We start from the raw sequence: 24,676 nt of genomic DNA, 5'->3' as shown, positions 1-24,676 counted from the left end.
AACAAAAAAAACCAAATCAGGACTCTATCTTGCAAATGCTCTAAGTTCCGTCTGATAAGCTGCTTTTAGAAAACTAAACTTTCCAACAATAAATACTGGCTGAAGTGTAAGGCATGTGAAATCTGTAAGCATATTTTATGATGAAAGCGTACTTAAACTTGTGTATAAGAAGGAATAGTTGCAATGAGTGTGATATGATTTGTCTTTTGTTGTAGGATATCTTCATCGAAAAGTGGAAGTACAGTAAACTGAAGCTGGAATTTGCCTTGATCTGAAAAAAGAAAAAAAAGTTTCCCACAAATATATTTGAATCCAAAATCTGTTTTCTGTTACTGGTGTGTTTTAGTAAAGTTACAACATAGAAACCATCACAACACTGATTTCCAGGGAAGCTCATTTTGGAAGGTGGTAAATATAATTTAAAAAGCAATGTCAAAAATAATCTTTCTAACACTGATTTATGAGAAAATGTAATTCTGATTTTTCAAAAGCATATAGTTGTTACTGTACCTCAGCTTATTTATTTAAAATAAATCAATTACAATTTCAATAAAGGTGTTGGCCATCTGCTGCTGTACTTTTTACAGTTGAATGGCCAACTTTGAAAAACAGATCATTACATTCTCAAAACTAGCTTTGGAGAAGCATATGAGGTTATGTTTTTAATCCTGTTATGCTTACATGTTACATTACATTACACTAGGCGGTGACCGTAGCATTTTCCTGCTAATGCCTGTGTGCGTGGTGGTGGTTGCTCTTTGAGACAAGCCAGTAACCCCGCTCTCCTTTCTGAAATTAATTCAGACCTGTACTGCTGCCTTTGCGAGGAGTGTTAATAAAGACTTATTTAAAACTAACAGAAAGATACGGGAGTCTTCAGAAAGTGAGCCACAGCTTATCTGGTGAAGCTATCACAAGAAGGGATGGCTATCAGGCCCATGGGTGAGCAGAAAGCCACTCATGGGAAGAAGAGGCTGCATGAAGTATGTTTAGGTGGTTCTGAGTTGGCTTGTATTATTTCAGATTTTAAAAATGTATGTGAATATGGGGTTTGAGGGGTGTTTACATGTATGCATTGTTCTCAGCTACTCAGGTTTGTATAGAAGACATCACAAGTTGAACAGTAGGGGGTTGGGAGTTTGGGGAGGGAGAACTGGAAATCTGGAAGTGGGATAAGGAGGTTGTAAGAGTTTATCTGGTATGTGTGCCTAGTTAGATGTGAGTTGATTAGAAGGTTGAGCGATGTCAGTACTGCATTAATACTCAAGCAAAGCTGAAAGCTGCACTATTTGGAGAACAAATTTCACCCTTGCGACTAAATCGTACTGAACTGCCAGTCTGCCGGCAGCTGCTACCCAGGTGGGGGTCCCACTGTCTCTGGTGGGGAATACTCACAGCATGTAATGAACCAGTGCCAGAAAGTCAAAGAAAATTTTCAAAGGAAAATGTGGCGTTGTGAAGTGAGGTCAAACTAATTGACAGGCCATTGCTTCTCGTTGCCAGCTGTAGACATGGATGCAGGAGGCCAATACTGTGGGGTATGCACTAAATACACATTATTAAGATATATTCTTCAGGTGAGCTTCTGAGCCTCAAATTTATACGGGTATAGGATTTGGTCCTGTACTTATGCAGAACAATATTTAAAGGTGGAAGTTAGAAGGGAGCATGCAGAATACACAGGAAAGTGCATTTGGCTTCTGTGCTTTTTCATGTGAAGTTTTTTTACACTTACAATATGCTATAAACACATACTCCTGTATTCTTGAATTTACAGCAATTGTTTTGTGTATTTAAATACCAGTGATAATTCTGGATGTTTGGTTCACGACAACTATCCATAATCAGTCTCATGTTGAATAACTGATAACACCGTACATTCTCTAAAGGTCAGTTTTGTTTAGATTGGGAAAAAGGATGTTTAGTTCAGCTGAGAATACATATGTTATGTAAGGCAACAAAAATGCCATAAAATACATGAAAGGTATAAGATAGGATTTGTTTTATGGAACTACATCTTTGTAGTCTAACACCTAGACTTCGATATGTGAGAGACCATCTCATCTTACAAAAGGTCTTGGTCTAATAGCTGAATTTAAATCTGAAGAATGGATTTTAATATTAGTTCCAATGTTTGTCACCTATAGAGATTTTTGCTTCTAACATGCTTTTGTACACGTATGGATATCCCAATAGTTTTTAAAAATCTTGCTTTGGATCTTTTACTTCCATGGCATCCTATATCCATTAGTTTTCTAAACATAATTTCATACTGTGTGAATAAATACTGCCTTTTATTTGTTTTAAGTGTAGCTGTTGTCATTTGTATGTCGCAGTCTGTGCACATAGCCTCCAAGCTAAGTATAAGTCCATGTTCTCCTTGTTTGGGCAAGTAATTGAATTTTTTTAATTCACATACGTTTTTTTAAAACCTCACTTGTTGTATATGTCAGTATTGATTTTATCTATACTTATATTTTTAATTGATGATAAAATTTTCTGATAACTCCAACAAAACATATTTTTAGGTGGAGACAGCAAATAAATAAGAAAAAATTACCAATCAGTTTGACCTGTAGTAATTTTTGCTGACAGTAAGTTATGGGGAGGGAGTGTTACTTCTACCAATATTTTGTGAACACTAAATCAGGGTAGTAAGTTGATTTGAGATACCTTTCAGCAAACCTCCTTGCAAGTTTCAAGTCCTACCTTCAGCTCTGAGGGGAAAAATACTTTTTAACTTTCACTCTTGTTAGCTGTACAGAACAATAGCAGGTAATAAAAAGGTAGCCATATGCCATCTAAGTTATTAAATACGTTTATATTATGGAATTTTTAATACTGAATGTGATGTACAAGCCAGACAGGATGCCTGTAATCTCAGCTTGAATTTGCAGATGGAAAGAAAACTCCTTGTTAATGTAGTTGTTTTTATCCAGAGACTGTGGAGTCAGTAAACATAAACCTTTCGAGGATTACTTTTCCCCATGTACTTTTTGTTTAAAAGCACTATCAGCTTATATAGCAGCATTACAAAACAGCCAGTGTTTCTCTGGAAATGGCTCAAGAGCTTTTTCACTTCAAGTTTTTTTCAGTCTAAATGAATTAGATACCATGGCAGAAAAAAATAACCTCATTATCATAGAATTCTAGGAACCTTAAATGCTATGTACAAATATAATTCCTGCTGTGACTTGTCTGTAGAAAGGTACTTTCCCTAGTGTTCTCGTGGTTTAAATTTTTTTCTAGACTCACCTTAGAAAAATATATAATAAAGTCAGTACTACTCTTACAGCTTAATTCCTTTTTCAAATGAAAGAACAGCCTTCCTATTAGATGTCTCAATTTAAGCCCCATTTCTGTTTCTGATAAAACAAATTAACTCTTTGTTATTAGCTTTTAATCTTACTGAGGAAGGTCCACAGACTTTTTTTTTACCTGCTATTAAACTGAGAATGAGTTTTTTAATGAAAGCTATGCTGAAAGCAGGTATTTTAACAAATGTTTCTCTCTATCCTTTGAAATGCTTCTTGTTATTTAATATTTTGTAAGGTTTTTAACCTTGTGCTGCGTAAGATATGAACAGTGTTTACAATGGGTGTTTCAAATTATCTCCTTTTATGAACAGGACATATCTGGAGGTTTAAAAATTTGTAAGCTACGTTACTTGAAATTCATGCGTCAGTAAACCAAGGTATCTGTCAGTCAATGAGCAAGGAAAAGGAAATAACTAGTTGCATAGAATAGGTAGTCATGTCTACCACTTGCTACCTGTGTCAAAAAAAAAAAGACAGTCTCAAAACAAGCAACCCTCCCAAAACCTGACTACCTTCCCTAAACTGATGAAACAGTTATTTTTCTCCAGGCTTTTCTTCTAAAAAAGTCTCTTGTATTATTAGGTTTTGTTGATGGGATGTTCTGAATTGCTTCTTCTTAAAGGTGCGACTGTATTTGACATATCAATACCAGGTCATTTGGTGTCTTTCCCAATGTCCACAAGGACATTTGGAAGTCCTTTTGCTCAGTTCTTTTAATTTCAACCTAATCCCATGCTGTTTGTAAAGTATGGCAATGATCTCAATAGCTCCACTTGCATATATATATATATATATAGATAGATAGATATATGTGCATATATATATATATATATATCTTTGCATATATTTTTTCTTAGAAATTATCCCCTGTGGTTTGTGTTTTCACCCCTTCTGTGTAGAAAAGTTTCATATATATCAGTATTACCTGCAGACCTGAATGAAAACGGGAGCGTAGACACCACTTAGCCTCCACTCTTTACGCATCAGAAAAACCTGCTAATGTTATTTTTTGTTTATTTCAGGTTTCTTTTCTCCATGGAAAACTCCAAAGCCTGTAAGTTCCCTTTCAAATTTATATACATTGAGTTAATGAGTATCGCTGAAAGCAAGTTTCTATAGATTTGCATCTAACCCTCCTGTTCCCACCTCATGAGACACCTCTCAGCAGTGCCCCAGCCAGGTGAGACCGCATCAGGGGTGGCCTCAATGATAAGCTATGCAGATCTGTTGACTTGGAGTCTGCCAGCAGCACTCCGGAGAAGCGAACATCTCAATGTTAAGACAGGTGTCAAGAACGAGAAATGCAGTAGCTCAAAACTGAGGGGTCTGGAGGAGAAGACAGCAGAAGATCCCAACAAAGAGATCAGCCTAGTTGGCCTTCTAGCTGGCAATCTCTTTGAAATAAATAGATAACATGCACTTTTTCTGGTTTACAAATGGCTTGAGCTTCACATCCTTAAAGCGATTGTTATTCATCCTTGCATTAGTAGATCTAGCAGAGCTGGAAATAGTCACACATCAAGTGAGAATTTGGACTAAATAACTTACTGAGGTGTCTTCTAACCAACATTTCTGTGTTTCTATGATTTTGATATTAAATATCAAGGTATGAAGACCTTTCCTGCTGCAAGACTGTAAGCAATGACTGTATTTATTCTGTTGATACCACACTACATAATTTTTTGAAGTTGTGACAGAATTGACAGTATATAAAGAAATTATAGGCTACTGGTTTTGGTGGTCTGGTTTGTTTTGGGTTTGTTTGTTAGGTTGTTTTTTTTTTTTTAATTTGGCTTTTTTATTTAGATTGTAAAGACCTTAAAGTAGTGCTTATGGCTCATCAAAGGTGAGTAGAGGAAAAAAAAGCCCTGACTCTGCCTGAAGGATTCTAAGAGCAAAAGAAATAAAATTAGCGATATTTTTTAAAGGACTTGTAGCTTTTTTTTTTTTTTTTTTTTTGGTGGGGGGGCGGACGGGCTGTATCTTGAATCTGGACAGCTTCACATCCTCTTATACTGGATCTTGGCATGTTTAATGCATACCAATATAATTTTTGTAGCCTGTCAAGTACAAATAGCAATTAATTAATTAGCTGATGCAACTCCATCAGACTGCATCAGCTTGTGGGTGTTTTTGATGTAAAAGGCTAGAGGACGGATGCAATTCATTGGATGAAGTATTGCATAAGTTTATGGTTTATTCATCTAAGTAGCAGGACATTTGTGAAAATAAATCTGTCTATTAAGGGCTAGCTTGTTATCCCCAGTTTAAGGTTTCTGTCTGACTGGGGCAATCTGCTTTTAATCTCAGGTAAAAAGGGATGAAATAGAAAACTCGGAACTTACTTGTTAAAGATCCACATTCAAAGACCTCCCATTGCCAGCGCTCACCCTCTGAACTTACATACCAAATATATAAATACCACCATATTATTGATGATTGCCTGCACAGTTTTGTTATATAAACAGTATAGCAGTTTGTGTTCAAGTAGCACTTGCCAATAATTAGAACATAGAGAAACAACCTGAGTGATGCAGTTTTCCATGCAATAGTCTTGAGGAAACCAGGGCTCACAGAGGAGTGTAACACCACTGTGGGCAGGTACTGTACAGGCGAACCTGTCACAGCTACTCTGTGTTAGGGTAGTCCCAGCAAGAGAATTTACAAATGATCAACCAGGTTAAGGTACATTCTGTCACCACTTTAACTAGAGTAATAATTAGACATAAATTTCTAGTGCTCAAGACGTGAAGATAAGATTGAAGCCAAGTGGCCCTGAAGCGCCGAGTGTCTGCAGGCAGTCTGAAGCAATAAGAAAGCCTTCCCAACACCACAGCACAGCTCTGTAGGTTTTTAACAGGAAAGAAAAACTGTTGATGGCCCAAACTCATGTTTCTTTTCTGTTTGGGTGACTACTGCTGCCCCCTCACCCCTCTGGCCGCACAGGGGAGAAGCACCCACCACCCTTTAAAGGAAAAAGGGAACCGCTGGCCATTGCTGGAAGGGAAGAGACCAGCTCCTCTCCCTGAGGCAGAGGCTTAGGGATGCCATGCACTGCATCTCAGTGTGCTCAACATCCCAGGGTAACCTGGGCTGACAGATATTTCTGATTTTTATGTATATAGTGCATACATTATATATATTGTACGTAATACAATTTGATTAGTGCAAAATGAACTTTAGCAATGTCACCAAACCATTATCCCAACTTAGATTTGATGCACTGCACTCATACTATGCTCACTCATTTCCAAAAGTGCCTTAATCTGTGAGCTAGCATTGTGGTAACTCACAAGCAAACCACTATGTGACTATTTAACTAATTGATATGAATTTGGGAGACATAATTCCCCTTGTCTTTATCTGTTTATGTAGCTATTTATGTTCGCCGTATTGCCCACAATAAGAATGTTTTGCTCAGGTTTTAACTTCACACTTGAAGATTTAGGGCTAACCAGCAAGCAAGAAGTAGACATATGGCACCCAGTAAGGGTTTTGCCAATTGATCTCCAGTTTCTTGTCCTTTCTCAATGGAGAAATTTGCTCATTAAAGATAATTATATTTTCCTTTCTCTTTTTAAAGCCTTCTATAAATATTTTAATTTTATTCAGTTTCGCATTTTGAAAGAGTTAAGTGTTCTGTTTCTCTGGCACTGTCCAAGAGATCAGGAAACTTTCACTTCTAGATGGACAGAGCTCCCCATGTATTTCTGCTTCATAGTGATAAGACAGATTGTTTGTTTTCACTGACTCGTATTCTTTTTTAGATTCCTCACTGAAAGTAAAACCTAAGCATAATTCTCCATTACTTTCCTTGATCATAAGGAGTTTGTATTGAGCCTAGTTCTCCTTTCCTATTTAGACACAGGGGTCATAGTCAGATTTGTTTCTGGAAACCTTTGAATTTACACTCCCATGATACAGTGATACACTTCATATATATCTGAGGTTATTCCTTTAGAGCTAAAAGAGCTATCAGATGAATTATTATGACTTTCATGTGACTTGCCGCGTAGGCTAATTTGCCCAAAACAGAGGATAAATTTGTCTTGGTATAAAGGGTACCTGAAGCTACCCTACATAGTTTCCAGTACCTAAGCTATTTTGAGAACAACCCAGGTATCTCCATATGTCACTGTATTGCAGATCTACCTACCTATAGTGCCTTCTTATGTCACATCCTCTTTGCCGTCTTTTTTATCTGACCCAAAATATATGTCTCTTTTTTGAACATTGGTGAATGTCCAATACAGCATTTCACATCCTCATCATCGGCATTTCACAGCATTAATACTTTCCTTTCTCGACTTAAATATGATACCCGATGCATACTAGTGCATGAGAGTCAACCTGTGCCTGACCTAGATCTTTCTTTTCTTCATTGATTCTAATGAACCAGCCCTACTTGCTGCTGAAACTCTGACAGAAGCGCAGCTTGAATTATAACCACTTATACAAAGAATGAGGTCCTCAACAACTTAAAATGGTCAATATCCATATTCTGTTTATTTGGAAGTATGAAGCTAAGGATGTCAGATCACCTGGGATGTGCAGAGTGAGAGTTACTTAGCGTGTTCACCAGGAGGACTCTAAAATACCTGTAGTCCACATACTGAGTGTGGAAAAAGCCTGATGTTGTTAATCATCAGAACAGAGCGCAAAGCCTGCCTGCTGAGCCAAACACCTTCTGAAACCAAGGAAGTAAAGGCAAATTATAATCACAGAATTTGTAGAGCGAGCCTGAAATCATCTTTGATAAGGCACTGCTGGTACACCACTAGAAGTCAGTGGCATTTAATTACAATGCAGTTTGTTTCCAAGAGTCATTTTTTATGTAATTAACTGATTGTTGGGTTATGTGTGAGGACGCACTGTTCTGGAGCCCTTACCACCCTTTGCTTCAGGGGTCACAGGAAAAGCCAAATATTTGTTTCCTGGGATAAACATTTGGGTTTTGTTTAACTTCGCTTCTTCAAGTAGATCTGCTAATGCAACTTAATTAGTAGCCAACTCCTTCAAAAAATAAAATGCCGATTTCCAAGTCTTCTTTTGCACGGTCTATCATATTATCAACTTTCTGGCTTGATGTGAGAGCAAAGGCAGCCTTGGAGAAAACATGGACTGAGGTGGCTTTCATGCATAGTAAATACACTGCTCTGTACTTCTTCCCTGTAAGTGATCTGGAAGAGCTGAAAAGCTTATCCTGTGCTTGGGAGTTTGGTTGGATGATGCCAATGTATTTTTTTATGTAAGAAAGAAACAGTAAGGAATGAAAAAGAGTCTGTCAGACTAATGCCCACTTTTCTTTCACCATTTTCTGTATTTTATCATTGAACATTCGACTATCACCAGATACTCAAATACCTGCTGTAATAATTTTCCCTTTGTTTTGTGAGGGTTTTTTTCTTCAATTGAAGCTGTAAATTCTGCTTACAGTTCTAGTAATCTGCTTCTCCCTGGGAAACTAGCTATTTTCATGCATTCTCAAAAGATACAGCATTAAGATCACTGAATTGCTACCCAGTCTGGCCGCTTCTTTGTTAAGTGCTGCGTTTGATTATGTATTTTGATGAATCTGATAATTGTATCTTCATGGACCCACAGATTCCACCTTTAGCAGAATAACTTCCAATAGCTCAGCACATTCTGTGCAAGGCACTCAGCATGCTTCAGAGGTAACACTGGTCCCTAATCCATGTGAGATTGTATTAGGTGAGAAAGATCACATCTTCCCATAAACAGCAAACTAACAAGTAAATTCAAGCAAGTCATTTTATAAACAGCACAACACACACCTTTCATCTCAAAAGGCAGCAAAGGGGGTTGCTGAATTTGCAAAACAGATCTTCAGCTGAAATCACTTTCTTTGGTCTCATTGTGAAAGTCACAGTTTTTGGAAATTGTCATCTTTATTCTCTGTATGTTTTTATTCCAGATGATGGAACGATGGGAGAATCAAGGCAGCCCTCAAACAAGCCTGTCTGCTCCAGCTATGCCACAGAATATTCCCTATCCACCCACTCTCCACAGGAGTTCATTTCCTGATTCAACAGAGGCCTTTGATCCACGAAAACCTGACCCATACGAGCTGTATGAGAAATCAAGAGCTATTTATGAAAGTAGGCGTAAGTGAAAGTCCTGTTCACCCTGATGACCGGTTAATATTTTAAGCTTTTACCTATGAATGTGTCATTGCTGACATATTTTTCCATAATTATCTTTTGTAATTTAAAGAAAGTAACTGTAATCCCAGTTAATAGAGGGCATTATAAATTATTCAAAAATCCTACACTTAAATGTTCTCCTAGATTTTCCATAGATTCTGAAATTTGACTTTCATGGATTTTTTCCTGATATTTTTGCTCTCCTCATTTTGACCGTTAAATCCTTAGTGTAGAACAGTATATGTGCCACTGCATTTTCCTGTGCTATTTTGCTTCATAGTTAACTAATAGGAGGATGTGAATTTCTCAATAAAAAATAATTTCACTTACTTTCACTTTAAAGTGAAATTTATTAAGGAAATTTAAAATTTATTTGTTTTTACAAAAATGACAAGTTTTCACATTGTCCTTGGTAGTTAGAAAGAAATCCGTCGCATTAAGTGCTGTTTGAAGAGCTGTACAAGACAGTACCGAGACATCTGGATTCCCATCTTGATTTTGTTTCTTGTGTTTTGGGGGAATATACTACATGTTTTTCACAAGGGTATAAGGGTCAAACTTATTTACTCCTTATTATAAAGAACATTTTAGCCAAAAATATTATTCTAAATTGTCCAGAGCTCTTGCATTTGCTAAGATCAAATATTCAAAACAGTTTATTTTTTTACTGAAAGCTTTTTCATAGCAGTTATTATTTGCACATGCCACCTTTCAACTCATTACTTTAGACTATAGATCAAGTTTCTTCATAAATTACACATAAATATTGCACTGCTTCAGATCCAGACTAGCCCATTAAGATTAGTTGGGCCCAGAGACATAGAGATAAACCTAAACTATCACAATCCATGATCGGGAATGTATAAATTTCACCAGCATGCAAAGGGATAGTCTAAAGGAAACACATTATTGTCCCAAACACTGTCTGGGTTGGCGCCGCCCTTACGTGCTTTGGCCCTTACAATTTAGTTACAGCATCAGCATCTCCTGGGTGGCTTTGCTATTTTCAGTCCCCAGCAGCATGGATATGCTGGAGGAACACCAGGGTTTGTTTTACATCAGCTCTTAAGTTAACTGAAATCTTGTCTCTAAACTGCATCTCAGATTCCTCAATTCTTTGCCACTGTGACCAGTGCCACTGTCTTCTGCCACCCTGGTCCATTTAGTGGAACACCTTTCAGCAGAGATTGTCACCATAAAACTCACTTTCAATAGTTCCAGATCTTTTGGGGAGGTTTTTGTTGGTTTTGTTGTTTCTTGGGGTTTTTTTTTAATTATTATTTATTTAATAGGTGCCTGAAATTCAGATCCCAAGTTTAAATCTAAGTACATAAATAAATTGCTGGCATTTTTAACAGTACCAAGTATTTTATTCATCCTAAATACAGACTTAAGAACATAGTTTAGACCCCCTATAAAAAGTATTTGATCTTTAATTATAAACTCTTAGGCCTAGGAACTAAGCTTTCCAATGTATTTACAAACACCATGTAGCCCATGCTGGCTGGTATTTTAATATAATAAATATTATTTACTAATGTAGCATCTTCCTCTGTTCCAGTTGTTATTCTTGATTGGACAGGGTACTCAAGACAATGTGCAAACAGAGGCTATAATTTTTGAAATTTTAGAACTCTTGAAATATGGATCAGGATACAGTGTGGAGTAGGGCAAAAAGGTTTGAGAGAAGTAGGACTAGTTTTGAGCAAAGCTTGGAAATAATTTTCAGACAACTTCCCTCTATCTCTTTCTCTTTCCCTTGTGCTATAAGAGCTAGAGTGAGAAATAAATAAAAAGTTTTGCCAGAGCTGAAATGTTGTTCCCCAAAGTGCTGGGATTTGAGACTATAAAGGGAAATTAAAGGAAACAATTCCATTGTTAACAAAGAGTTTACCTAGTTCAGCACCTCTACTGAAAACACTCTTGACTTCATGTACTGCTTTAAGGAAAGGGAAACTCTTTGCAAATAATTGCTTCCCATATGAGTAGTTTCTATAGGTGAAGTATTTTAGAAAAAATCTGCACTTTCCATTCAGCTGTCAGAACCATCCTCTGTGCCTAAAGCCATCAAGCCAAGAGGGAGGGTAAGTGCAGGCTTCCTGCATTGAAACAAATATCTTTGTAAGGCAATTAAGAAAAAGTTACATATGTCATATGCATATATGGGATACACATTTATATGGCATCTTCTTTCATCTTGATCCCCAGTATGAAGAGTTCTATATTTACAGAATTGCTCTAAATAATAATGAAAGCAAATAGGCTCAATACATGTTTGCCCTTCATAAAACTGTGGGAATATAAATCTGTTGTCAACTACCAAGATTGGCTTGCACCCCAAAAGATGATAGATTAACACCAGAAGAGATATTACTCCATTCAATAAAAGAACAAAGTGATTCATTGTTATTCATGGATGCCTTCTAGGAGTTTTCTGCATACTTTCTTGACCAACACAGACTCCAGTCTTTTACTGATATAATCTACTGTGTTCAAGAGCATATGCTACACCAGGGGAAGAGCTGATAATTAGTAGGCTAGAGTTACGCTAAAGCCTGTGTTTAAATGGTTTCATTGTATTTGAGTTCTGTCCAAAAGGCAACTGGAAATTTTATACAAGCCTTTTTCAGCCAGCTACCTGGACAAAATAAGAATTAAAAATCATGAAGCTGCTTGTACCAAACCAAGAAAGTGAGGTATGAAAAGCAAGACTGCAGTAACCACCCATCCCAGTTTTCCAGCAGTGTCCTGATCTTCCAGCTAATCCTGAAAGCTTTAATTTCTCCTCCTCTGATGCTGGTATCCTTTGAATATATCCTCTGAGCCTTGATTCCACAGTTCCCCAACCGTCTTTCTTCTGCATTCATGCATATTCCTTGGTCATAAATAACTTCCTCCAAACATCTCTGTTCTCCCTGACATTTTTGTTTCATGAATGCCATAAGCACACATTTTAGCAAATTCAATTTGTCAACTCTTTGATTGCTTTTATTCTCTACTTCATGCTAGTTTCCTGAAGGGAGAAGGAACAGGCAGGAAATCCATTACTGGGTCAGGAAATTGTCGTCTGAGTATATAGAAACGAGAGTTTCAAGGTACACAGTTTCCTACCATATGGCTGTGTCACGCTGGTTATCTTTGGTAAAGACATACCCTTAAAGTGCACAGGAAAAGTTCAGCTACTTTGGGTTTCGTTAAGTCCTTCCTATCTCAAAGCAAGTTTGTCTTATCTCCTGGGAAGACCACAAAAGAAGGAGACTCGTCTTCTAAAAATAGTGCAAAGCAGCGAACAATCATGACCTGGAAAACTCAGAAAAGAAAGAGATAGTGCTAGATTTCTGTTTCTTTCTCAGCGAGACTCTGTTACTAAACAGTTCATTTTTGTGCCGCTATAGCTCTGAATTTCTACAGATCCTTTTATCAGAGGATCTTACCACAGTCAGCACTCACCAGGACCTCATCAAAGCCTCCTGCTTCCCTACCAGGAAGCTGAGCAAGTTATGCATCACAGCGTAGTTCTGTGAGGAGCACAAGTGACATGACTCGAAGCAAAGCAAAAACTACACCCAAGGAGCCTGATTCACAAGCTTCTGCTCCAGCTGTTAGGTATGCTTATCCCTACTTAATGATAGCAAGAAAGGGGCTTCAGGAAGGAAGTCTCCATGAAAAAGCATGATTTTCATTATACAGGAATGTTTTCCCAACCTTAGGAACGTGAAGGACCTGCATGAGCTGTGTGATAGTGGGATCTCAGTTTTTAACGATCACATGCAAATTACAAAGGACAGCTGCTTCCACACTGGGAACAATTTCATAGAGGCAGTTATACCAATACGGCTTGGAGGCAAATCAAATGATGCATGAGTACAAAAGCAGAGTACAACTCGATTTTGTAAGGCATAGCTCCTTGGAAAGTCGCTTGTCATGAGTTAGCTGTTACCTGTCAGCTCTTACCTGTTAGCTGTCGCTGCCTCTGCTGTCACCTATCAACTGAGCTCGACAGCTCAGAGTAGCCAAAAAGGAGCAGCAAGTGTTTCCAAAGACTGATGGAGATCACCACATCATCCAAAAAGCTGCCTAAAAGCAAAAGAAGGGAGATTGTTTTCTTCTTTCTTTTTCTTTCCTTTCTGAAGCTACATCTCTCTGTCTATTTTTTCTCCTCCCCTACACACACCCACACCCACACACACCCACACCTGCACACCCACACACACACCCCTCTTATTTCTTCTCCCTAGTGAAGAGAACCTGCCTAGCTTTCTGCTGTTAGCAGAACTCAGAAATGGAGAAGAGCTGCTCAGATAACTGGATACTTTTTCATTTTTCCATCCAACTATTAATTTCAGCCATGTCCTTTAACTCCTTTCTCCTTATGAAAAATCTTGGAGTGTAAGTGACAGCATGACTCTGCTGATAACCTTGGAAGTTATGTACAGAAGCTAGGAAATGGAACATCAGATCAAGAATTTCCTATTAATGAAGAAAATTATAATACTTGATATGCACCAGTCATTACAGCTGTAACCAGAGCTCCGCAGCTGTCAGTGGGAGAACTCATTCTCCTGAATTTAACATTTTTGCCTTTATCAATTCTCTAACATTTTATATTGAACTCTGTTTATTGTAAATAGTTTATCACAAACTTTATCCAGAGGCCTACGTAAGGCAGACATTAGTCAAGCAGAACACAAAAAGCTGTTGGGAATCAAAATGCTATAATATTTCTCTAGTTATAAAACGTATAATAGAAGTTTGGTTTTATATTGCTCTAAAGAAAGCAGTAAAATAAAACATTTTTTTTTTACAGCAATTAGGGTTACGTTTGTCCTTCACTTAGTGTGGTCGTCCAAGGCTGGTGATGTGACACAGAAATGCCAGTAGGAAGAATGAGATAAGCTCGTGATAAGCTCTCATTAAAACTGAATACTGAACAATTACAGTTCCACCTTTTATTGGAAGGACAAAGGTTCCTTCCTTCAAAATGTCCTATGTTATTTTCTCCTTGACCACAGTATCATGATTTTCCCAAGTTCCTTTCAAATCCATCAGCTGTCTTTTGCACTGTCATTTTTTTTTTGGCTGACAGAGAATTAGACAAATTGGAAAAGAACCAAAAAGTAAAGTCCACCAACAGCTGTGAAATATGTAAATAGAAAATGTATTAGCATAATGCATTATTAGCCTTCATAAAATAAGGATGTTTCCTTATGCAGACTTATGAATGCCTTTCTCTAAGGGTCACAGGCAAGCATTTAAATACATATGCAGAGGCTACATTTCCTCTGGAATGTCACCACAGGAATTCAGCACAGATATGTGTTAAGTATCAGCAACAGGAAAGATTTGTCGGACAGCGTTATACGAACTCATAATGTGTAACTTTGAAACTGTCATTCTTGCAGAAAAACACTAAGGCCATCCGGATTTCCTAAATTCAATACTCATGGAACATTAAAAAAAAATATTAGGTGTACAGAATTGAATTATTATCACCTGCGGGGGTCTACGGCACAGTCTACAGCTAAGCAGAATTTTCTTGTCAGTGCTTGTTGGCTGAAGACCTACATAGTTGCAGTCTTAAAAACTGAAGGATTTTTTTCATATAATTGTTATTGCAATTTTTTCAGGCAGCATTTTCCTGACAAAAATTTACCCTGTAACAATTTTTCCCATTTTTGCTCATCTCTAGTCTAAGAAAATTCACATTTTTGTTATGGTAGTTTAAAAAGATAGATACATATGTGAGCATATGCATATATAAGCAGCACTATGATAGCATGAAATACGTAGTATTCTGAAGTATTATATAAATATAAAGGGGGGGGTGGTAGGGGCAAAGGGTTTGGTACTATAAATACAGAAAATTATGTTCTAGTTTCAAGTCTTCCTTGAACTCAGTTTGGCATATCTTTCAGTATTTCTGTTGACCAGTTACTGCCCCTTATATCAGTAAGACTGCCTTCAATTAGTAAATAAAAGAGTATTGGGAAATTACTAATTATGTATTATCATCGAACTATTCTTTGAGCTAGAGTATGAGCAACTAAGTTATAGGACGGTAATTTCTCGAAGTAATTTCCAAAGATTGCAGGTTGTTGCTTTCCTTGCGTCTACTGCTACCCCAAGCAACAGCATAGAGAAGTTTAAGAACTTATATTACTAAATGAATGTAACCCTTTTTTTTTTAATAAGAGACAATACATAACAAAAGAAGAGGAAATTTAGCAGTCCAAAGTCAAATAATTTTGTATTGTTCATCGCTGCAGAAAGAGTTACTCACCATGACAAAATGGATTTGTTGGTTATAAGAACTGACAGTGAAACCAAAAGCATTTTCAAATGGAATTATGAGAATATCGTCATCACAGTACTATGGATGTAAAGTGATTTTGATTGCTGGATTGCAAAGTAGGTCCCAAATGACCTATGCTAATATAAAGTGTCAGTTTTACAACTGATGGTGATATTAAAGATGCAGTGTTCCTTCCCCTTGAATGATTTACACTTTACTAAAAGGTATACAAATAGATTTTCATCTGCAAAGTGGTAGAGGTACTTAAGAAGTCAAAGTAATAATTTAAGAAAACTGACTTGTAAGCATTGGGAAATTGGTCACAAGTGCATGAGACTGATGGCAACTGCATTGCCTATGTGCTGTTTCAAACTGCTGCTTGCCCAGCTTTGGAAGGGACATTGCAGCATGATCTTTGCCCATTTGAAAAAATCCAATCTACCTAAAGCATGGCTAGGATTGAGATGCTGAAATATGTTTCCTAGTTTTGTTCCATGTATTTAGCATTCCACAAAGTACGATCTAGAAAATAATGTGGTATGGACAATAAATATTATCTTTCCTATCTTTCATTAGCATAGTTGTTCCTCTAGAAAATACCAGTGGCTCCACCGGTGCAAATGAGAATAATGTTGTGTCATGTTGTAGGTGAACTGTGCTCCTAGGGCTGTATCTTGACAGCAAAGAAGTCTGGTGCTTTCAGCATTGGTTTCAGTTAAAGTCAGGATTGTGTCCCAGATCTTTATTTATCTGTTTTCACAAGTATTTTGCAGCTTTCAGTTTCAAAACACTCAAATCAATGTCATTTATTTTAGATTAAACATGAAGCTGGATGTGCAAGCTTCTTACTATTCTATCTTCTAACAGCAAAATTAACTTTGGCTTTCTGTTCATCTGATATCGAAGGAATTTTGATGTATGGCAAGACTCTTCAAAATGCACAGCCGCATTCTCATTCTGCAGAGCACATGGAGTAATCCCCATTGTGGAGATTTATTTCCATGACAGTTACATACAAGTAGTAGTTCAGAAGAAGGATTCGTAGTTTTACCTTCCCGATTCTTGTTTCTAGGACAGGCTAACAGAACTAAAAAAATCAATGCAGCAAATTTGCCAAGTATTTGATTATTCATTCAAGTTCTACTTTATAATTATTTCATTCCTATTTTGTGTAGAAGACTACAACTGCTCATGGCAATGCAGCTGCAGAAGTTCAACCAAAAAGACTTCATGTGGAGAACAGAGAAACCTTATGTCAACTTTTCAAAACTTTCTGCACTTTGAATGCCTGTTCATGGTGGCAGTGTTGCGTAGTCTGGTCTCTTTGTCCTGGTCTCTCCAAACATGCCTTCTGCTGCCTCATTTCCTAAGAGGTGGACGCAGGACGTTTTATGTAAAAAAAGTCTAGAAAATGTCAAAATTAATTTAATAGTAAGCAAATGGAAAGTTTCAAATTGCCTTGTGCAATTTGAATACAGGTTAGTAAAAATGAATCAACAATTTGATAAAACAAATCTTGCTAGAGTCTCTCGGTTGTTTCTTTTTCATTAATTACCAGTTCGATCAGTTTGTTCTTAGCAGATACAAGGCACCAGGATGTGCATGAATGACATGCATTCTGCTTGGCTGAGGACCAGTCCCAGCATTCCTTCATCTTCACTTGGAAGCTGGTGTTCTGTAGGGTCTTTGAGCCCAGAACTACGTGAGCTTTGAAAAAAACTACTGATATCATTGCATTTGACATAGGGAGACATTGCTAATAAAGTCCGTTCTTATACATTAAATGTTCTTCACAGATCTTTCCTCTTTTGAAGTTTTCTACTAGTTGCTAACAGTTTGCCTGTCACATGAGCACCCATATTTAGAAGTTATATTCTATTTTCCAATGTGCCAGTGACATAATTAAAAATACCCTGTACTGCACACAGACCCAGAATGCTGACAGTGTTCTTCCTAAAATGAATATTGCTTGTTCTAGTTACCAAAAATGCAAGTCTGCACTTGGGTTTATCTTCCTGGTGATCATCCGTTTAAGAACTTTAAGGTGTGACTCAAGACCTTCAGCACAGCACAGTTCCAAGTTTCATGCATGTGAATTCCTAAACTACAAAGAAAACAAATGCTAGATGCGGAATGGTTGATTACAAGATGATAATTAACACCATGAGACTCTATGTGAAGTTCTTTGAGGCAAAGAAAAGAAACCCATTCAGGAACAAAACTCTGATCAGACTTAATGAGATTAGCTTTGAAGGAAACTACTTCATTGACAGACACTTTTGCTTGACCACAAACAATAGTTTACAAAAAAGATACTGCTAACTGACTTAAAATATATGGCTATCTTAACATTGCAAGTTGCTCCCTAATTTGTCACAGATTGAGCATGGTTGTGCTTCTTTCATTTTGCTGCTTGAGGCCAGTTCTGGGTGACTGCAAACAGAAATGGAAACACAGAATGAACCAATCTTACAGCAGCTCCAAAGAGTAATTCTGGCTGGATGACCAAGAGAAAAGCCTTGTGTCCTTTTAAACCTAAAATCTTATTGAGACCATGAAGTTGAAATTGCTTTCTGTACATTAAGATCATTCTGTCTCTTTTAAGAATTCCATTAAAATCTTGAAAGGATGGGAGCAAAAAAATAATTTCTCCAAGTTTGCAGTGCAGCAGCATCAGTTTCAAAGGTTTTGTTTTTCAGGAGTTGTGCCGGCAGAATAATTTACATTTAGATAGCACCTCTTATCTTGAAGGATCCCAAATCACCGTACAAAATCTGAAGTTGTATTACCTCCTTTAACCACCAAAGATGTGCAGCCACCTGTAAATAAAACACCATAGCCCACATGACACAACGCTTAGCACAGCCGGTGAGCACAAATAGAAGAACACCAAATCCAAAGGGCTGGTCCCATCCAGTGGAATCTCTAGAATGTATTTTAGGTAAGCAGGGTAGCAGTCACCTGAATTTGAGCAGGTCATGACTGTTACATAAATACTCTTACCAAAAAAAAATTCATAAGTCACTCAGTGGCCTCCATCTCCATTTTTGGGAAAACATCTTTGCCCTAGAGCATTAGTTCAGTATTGACTCAAGTGAACTGCTAATTACTCAGCTGCTACCATTACAGTCCATGCTGCCTCTAGGAAGAGTCCACCAGAAGGCAGGTAGCTTTAGTCCAAACTCTTCCAAAGTGGTAAGGAGCTGCTCATAGAGGAAATAGTCTTCTCACTTCTCTCACCACATCCACATATTTTCAGATGGATTAGCCAAAATTACTGGCCTCCAGTGCATTCTCTGCCTTCTTTCTGCCTGAAACTACCTACTTACAGTATTAAATCCACTTCTGTCTTCCTTCTGGCTCAGGAAGATAATACATATTCATATGTTGCATCACTGCCCTACAGATGCTGATGTGACAGACCTTACCCCATTTATACCACGACATATGCTTGGTACGATATTCTAATTTAGAGTCTCATGAATGTGTTGTTGCTTTATTTACCTTTTTGTGTTGGTAGGCCGTTAGAAATCACCTCTGGTTTAGAATGTTTTGCAATTCACTCTGGATGCTGCAGAGATAATAAAACATAAATTCTCAGTCAGAACATTTCAAAATCAGTAAAGGAAGTGTGACAGTGAATTCAGCTATGGGCTTGTCCAGTTCCCTCTAATGCTGGCAAAGTAGCTGTATATGAAAAAAAATCAAGTTATTTGCTGCATTTCACCTAGTGAAATGCAAATAATTTGAAACTACCTGCATGAAAAGTACATTAAATCAGTTTGCCTTCAATTGCTTTCATGTACAACCAGTTGCTGTTATTGGCAATATACATCCATCTAGCAAAATCTTGCTCTTCTTATGATAAAAGACATTTTACAATTGGGTTGAATTAAAGCAGTGGTCAAGTCATCTAAACACAGCCATTAAACTTTCCCTTTTATTGCTGTATTGAATAAGCACAAATACTGTCACTAACTTTCACAATTTTAAACAATTTTATCTTCATCATAACCTATGTGATGTTAAAGGAACATTATCATCTTACCATCTGTTTCACTTGGCATAGAAATGGACAGGGAGGTCTACGTCTAGCAGGAATATGTACATGTATTACCTAAGAGGTCAGGAAGCAGGGGAGGAACAAAAAACAAACTGCAGTAAAAAGTAAAAATTGCACTTGAGTAATTCAAAACACATCAGAGAAGTTGATGCTGCATCTTTGAGTAACTTGAGAAATGTATTTCATCTTTAATTCCCCATTTTCCTATTCAGAACAAGTGCTGCCCAGGACTGGTTTTCGAGCGGATTCCTCTGGCAAGTATTCTTCAGCATTCATTATTCTGTAAACTAGTTGTCATTCATTTTATGTTTTAGTTATTCTTCTTTTGTTAATCATTTCTCTAGATAATGGCCAGTCACGACTGCCCAGTCACCATTTTTTTTTTTTTGTATGAGCTTTTGTGGGGCTGTAGACTGCTAACTCTAAAACTTTTTATAGTAGATTTGCATTTTGAGCTAGGACAAGTATTTCTTTTTCCTCAGCTAGTCTTTGTGTATGTTTTACAATGTTTTATGTGTACTTTCATACATCAGTGCTCACTCTTTAACTTTAGAATGTATCCCTGTAGCTCACGGCCAAATTTAAGCTTAAGCAATATTTTGGATAGAACTGAAATCAATTCTGTCTTCATCAGCAAAAGACTAGAACTGATGTATTATGTAGACGCATCCATTCCTTGCTCCCATACATACGTTTTGTTCCATAGAAATCTAAAAGCAAAAACTTTTGAAAAATAGAAGCTTTTCTGGGTGTTTGAAACAACATTGGTCTTGTAAAGTGGCAATGGACTTGTTTAAAACTCAGCAATATTCGGTTTCCCAATGTGATCATGTTAAGTGAACAGTTAAAACAGGCATCCCATACAAAAAAAGGCTGCTTTGACAATCCTATTAAATTATGTTCTAATCCTACACAGGTTGGACAGACATCGTAAATTAAATATGATATTGGACTAGTTTTGCATACCCCAGTAGGGTTTATACATTGAATAATTCTGTTAGCACACCAATTCTTTTTTTTTTTTTTGCTTTGCTGATTTTTATACTGCAGTCTTTATTTATCAGCTTTTCCTCTCTATAAATATCAAGAAGAAATATGTATGTGTTTTAAAAAGCTACTCATGTTGGAGATCAGCAGACCCATGACTGTTTTCAAGTTTTTCACCTATTTCAAAAGCATCTGAAACTCAGATAAAAAGTTATTGTAGATTTGTGTCAATCACCATTCATAATTCATAGTAATGATTTATATGGAACAAAAATCTTCACCATCTTCAGCAAAGGAATCCAAATTATATTTTATATTTAGCAGGAAAGTTGAATACACCCAGAAAGACTGTAAAATTATTACAACAAAGCTCTTTGTCCTTGTTTTAATTGCAATATGGAAGAGATTTAATTAAAAAAAATTCCATCTCAACATTTACAGCATCATCCCAAATACCAGGTTTATCACTATAAAAATTACATAGCACTTATGCAACCTGACTCATACAGAAGGTGAATTAATCATTTTCAAGGATATATTTTCTCTACATAGTCTTAAGAAACAATTGCATGTACGCCTATCAATGTGTAAATCACCTAGCAATTCAAATGAATACAGTACAGAAATGTAGCTGAGAGCTGATAATCACATCTTCACCTATGATATCTCACTATTGTTCAGTAACGATTTATTTCAGTACCTTTACATTTAAAGCAAATTCCTGGTCATCCAGGAACCAGAAAACAGAATTTCCCAATGCTCTTTACTGTCCTCGCTGTGCAGCAATGATCAGATCACAGCTTGTCCAATACCATTCTCAAATTCATGGGGGAGCAAGCTGGTTTTATAACCTAGCATGAATATTATTTTTTTCCTTTCCTAGGCCAAATTATCAGTTAAGTTTTCCTTTACACAAAAAGAAGAAACAAAATGGTATAACTTAAAAAAAAAAAAAAAAAAAAAGAAAGACAATGAAGTTACTAGCAAGAAAATCTAAAGTTCTTTTTCTAATATAAATTCACAGAGAGGCTAGGGACCACAGGAAACATGGTCATTCTTGCACAGGATACCCATTTTACACAGTCAGAAATATTGGCTTTAAGCTGGAACTCTAAGTGAAATTGGTAGGAGATGGGACATTCAGGTGTATCAGCATTCAGGATAAGCAAACTATAAAAGACTACACTAATTCAGTCTTGGCTTAACTCCCGTGTCTGCAGACCAATTCATTTCTTCTCACATGGCTTAAACCAAAAGGTAGTAATCTAGCTTACCAAAGGAGAAAAAAAGGCACATTTTCCATAATGAAGTTATATTAACCAACAGTTTGCAATACATTGCAAGGCACAGGAGTGTCATTTTTCTGTAAATATAAGTAATTTTCTTTGTCTGATCAACTCAAAATCTGCTCTAGAAAGAAAAGGCAAAATTTAGTTTATCTAACAATCCTTCATAAGGAAAAAAGAGTACCAGAATCCTAGAGAAGCAAGCACTGAAGAAAAACCAGATGAAATGTAATCACTTATGTGGTTAAGAATACTTGATCAATGTACATTCAGGGATATTGAAACTGCTGCCACAAAATAGTAGGAGCTTTCAGTAAATCTAACGAGCTTGAGCTCCTGCAGTAAAAAAAAAAAACCCACATAGTTGTGAACAACTTATCAGTCTTTCAGAAACAGGAAAAAAAGGATCGCAGCAGCAAAACTTTACAACGTATTTTTAGTTTAAGACTAACTGCCAATATGGAGGTAAACTGAGACCTAATGTGAAGTTTGCCAGCAGCTGATTGTGTCAGATTCACCTGGTAGCTGATTTTTTACACCAAACAAGTGATGCATGCTTAATTCTATATAGACTTCAACTAGACATTGTACAAAATGACAATTACAATTGAAGCACTTTCACGTTAGCCTGCAGAATACAGTACTTAGCACACAATGCAAAAAGGAATGGCTAGAAAGCAGGGAAGCAATTCTACTAAAAGAACAGCTTCCGGACTGGAAGGGTAATATCAGTGGAGAGCCTTGCATAAGCCTTCTGTGTTATTTTCATAAATGACCTCAGCACAATAACTAAGGGTGGAAGCCAGGTCCACATTCAGACATGTAACTTCGGCTGTCTGTGGTGCAGTTGTCCCCAGAGCAATGGGGAGCTGGTCAGTGCAGCCAACGGAGGCGTATCATACCAAGCATGAAAGCTGAAACAACCAGCAACAGCAGCGGAAGAAAAGCATACTGCTCAGTTACTGGAGATAGTATGATATTACTGTGAAAAAGTAAAATCACAGGGTGCATTCAATCAGTGAAAGTTCTGAATGAGGCAGGTGACCTAGTGACAAAGGCCACAAAGAAGCTCAGGTACCAGTGTCTTCTTTGCCTGTCTTTACTGGCAAGGTCTGTGTGCCGTTTGCTTGCAGAGTCTTCTGATAACAGGGAGCTGGACTGAATGACCCAGGGATCCTTCCCAGTCCCGTGTTTTGTTTGCTTGGTGGGACAGGAAAGAATATTATTTTTGAAAAGCAGTTTTCAGTGGGCCTGGTAACGTTGACAGAGAATGGGCTCTGTGGGCTTCCAGCTATCTAGGAAAGAAGGATCTTCTGAGCAAGTGTGATGGCATCGTCAGTTAATCCAAAGGCTTCCAAACTGTGTTAGAATTCATAGAAAAGTATGCCCATATACAGTATTTTTAGCCTAAACCTTTTCATGGTCAACCTGTCTTGCCTATTCCATTCTAAATGGGTAGTAAAACAGCCTCTTAAAAATAAAATAAAATAGTACCTCTTATTTTGGAGTCTGATGCCGAAATCAGTTTGGATGAGCTTTGTCAATGTATGTGTTAGAGGGACGTTTTCATCTCAGTGTGCCAGAGCATGTGTTCTTCACAACCTGACATTCTTACACTTCCTTAATGTATTCCCAACTGTGCATATTCATTCATGTGTGCGCAAATAAAGGTGGTGCCTGGTTCAGGACAGACTGCTGGAAACAGTGCCTTTGAGGGCTAGACCTGGGCTGTAAATGATGATCCTACTGTGTCTGTCTACAAAGCCCTCTCCCTAGTACTAAGCCCCATCCTCGTTACACTTAGGCACAGCAGATCAGGTAAAGATAAGGTATTGCTTTCATCTTCAAATTCCTTTGCCTCTCGCAGCTTTGAAACAACCTTTGCCTTAAGTTAACACACTGTACCTGTGCAAACTTCATTTGTTCTTTTATTCACTGTTGAGGCACTTATCAAATGTCTTGAAAAAAGTCAGGATAATGAGCTGTTAGGATCTGTTTGGGTTTGACTTCTAAATATACGAGAAGCAAGCTGGTAGGGAAAGGTAATACTTTTATTTTACTCATTTAAGTATTTGTGATTCAGACTCACTCATACCAACATACCTTGCTGGAATAATGTACCATGCTGCTGTCTAGAGAGGGGGTTTATTGCACAGGCGTAGTATAGAGCCACTGCATCCTGTGTCTCTGCCCTCGCAAAACCTGACTGAAACCGAATCAGCTTTAATCCCGGACTAAAGCTGGGATCTGCCCCACTCAGCAGTTTGTGAGGTGTCCACTGTTGGCTCTGGGGAGGGAATCTCTAAGTGACAGTCACTGAAGTGCTGTGTTTCAGCCATCTGTAGTCCCTCCCCTCCTGAGGAAACGAGGCATAACTGGAGACACTGGGAACAGTTTGCCAAAAGAAACCTGCTCATCCCTTTTTGTCTGATGGGGTTGGCAACAAGCTGACATGGGCCAAAAGCTGTCACAGTTTATAGACCAGAGTGCGATCTGTACAAAAGATCATTCCTGTGAATCACTGTCCTGCTATAGGTGATGAGCCTAAAGCAGCTCTGAACATCAGA

General features: G+C 37.5%; 1 protein-coding gene across 12 annotated transcripts in view; it reads left to right on the top strand.

Annotated features, from left to right (window-relative positions):
• MAGI2 (membrane associated guanylate kinase, WW and PDZ domain containing 2) overlaps positions 1-24,676 on the top strand; it is a 755,758-nt gene that overhangs the window by 657,034 nt on the left and 74,048 nt on the right. For 9 of the 12 annotated variants that reach the window (XM_027795434.2, XM_027795431.2, XM_027795430.2 and 6 more), the window contains 2 exons: positions 4,340-4,371; positions 9,253-9,442. In XM_027795434.2, the coding sequence (XP_027651235.1) occupies positions 4,340-4,371; positions 9,253-9,442 (222 nt within the window). Of the gene's footprint in view, positions 1-4,339; positions 4,372-9,252; positions 9,443-20,048; positions 20,091-24,676 lie in introns of all 12 variants that reach the window. The other 3 variants (XM_005243469.4, XM_055808486.1, XM_055808485.1) reach the window with 1 other exon arrangement.

Source organism: Falco peregrinus, chromosome 6 (genome assembly GCF_023634155.1).
Source record: "Falco peregrinus isolate bFalPer1 chromosome 6, bFalPer1.pri, whole genome shotgun sequence".
Lineage (NCBI taxonomy): Eukaryota > Metazoa > Chordata > Aves > Falconiformes > Falconidae > Falco > Falco peregrinus.
Note: the sequence above shows the minus strand (reverse complement) of the source record. Positions and strands in the feature narration are given on the sequence as shown.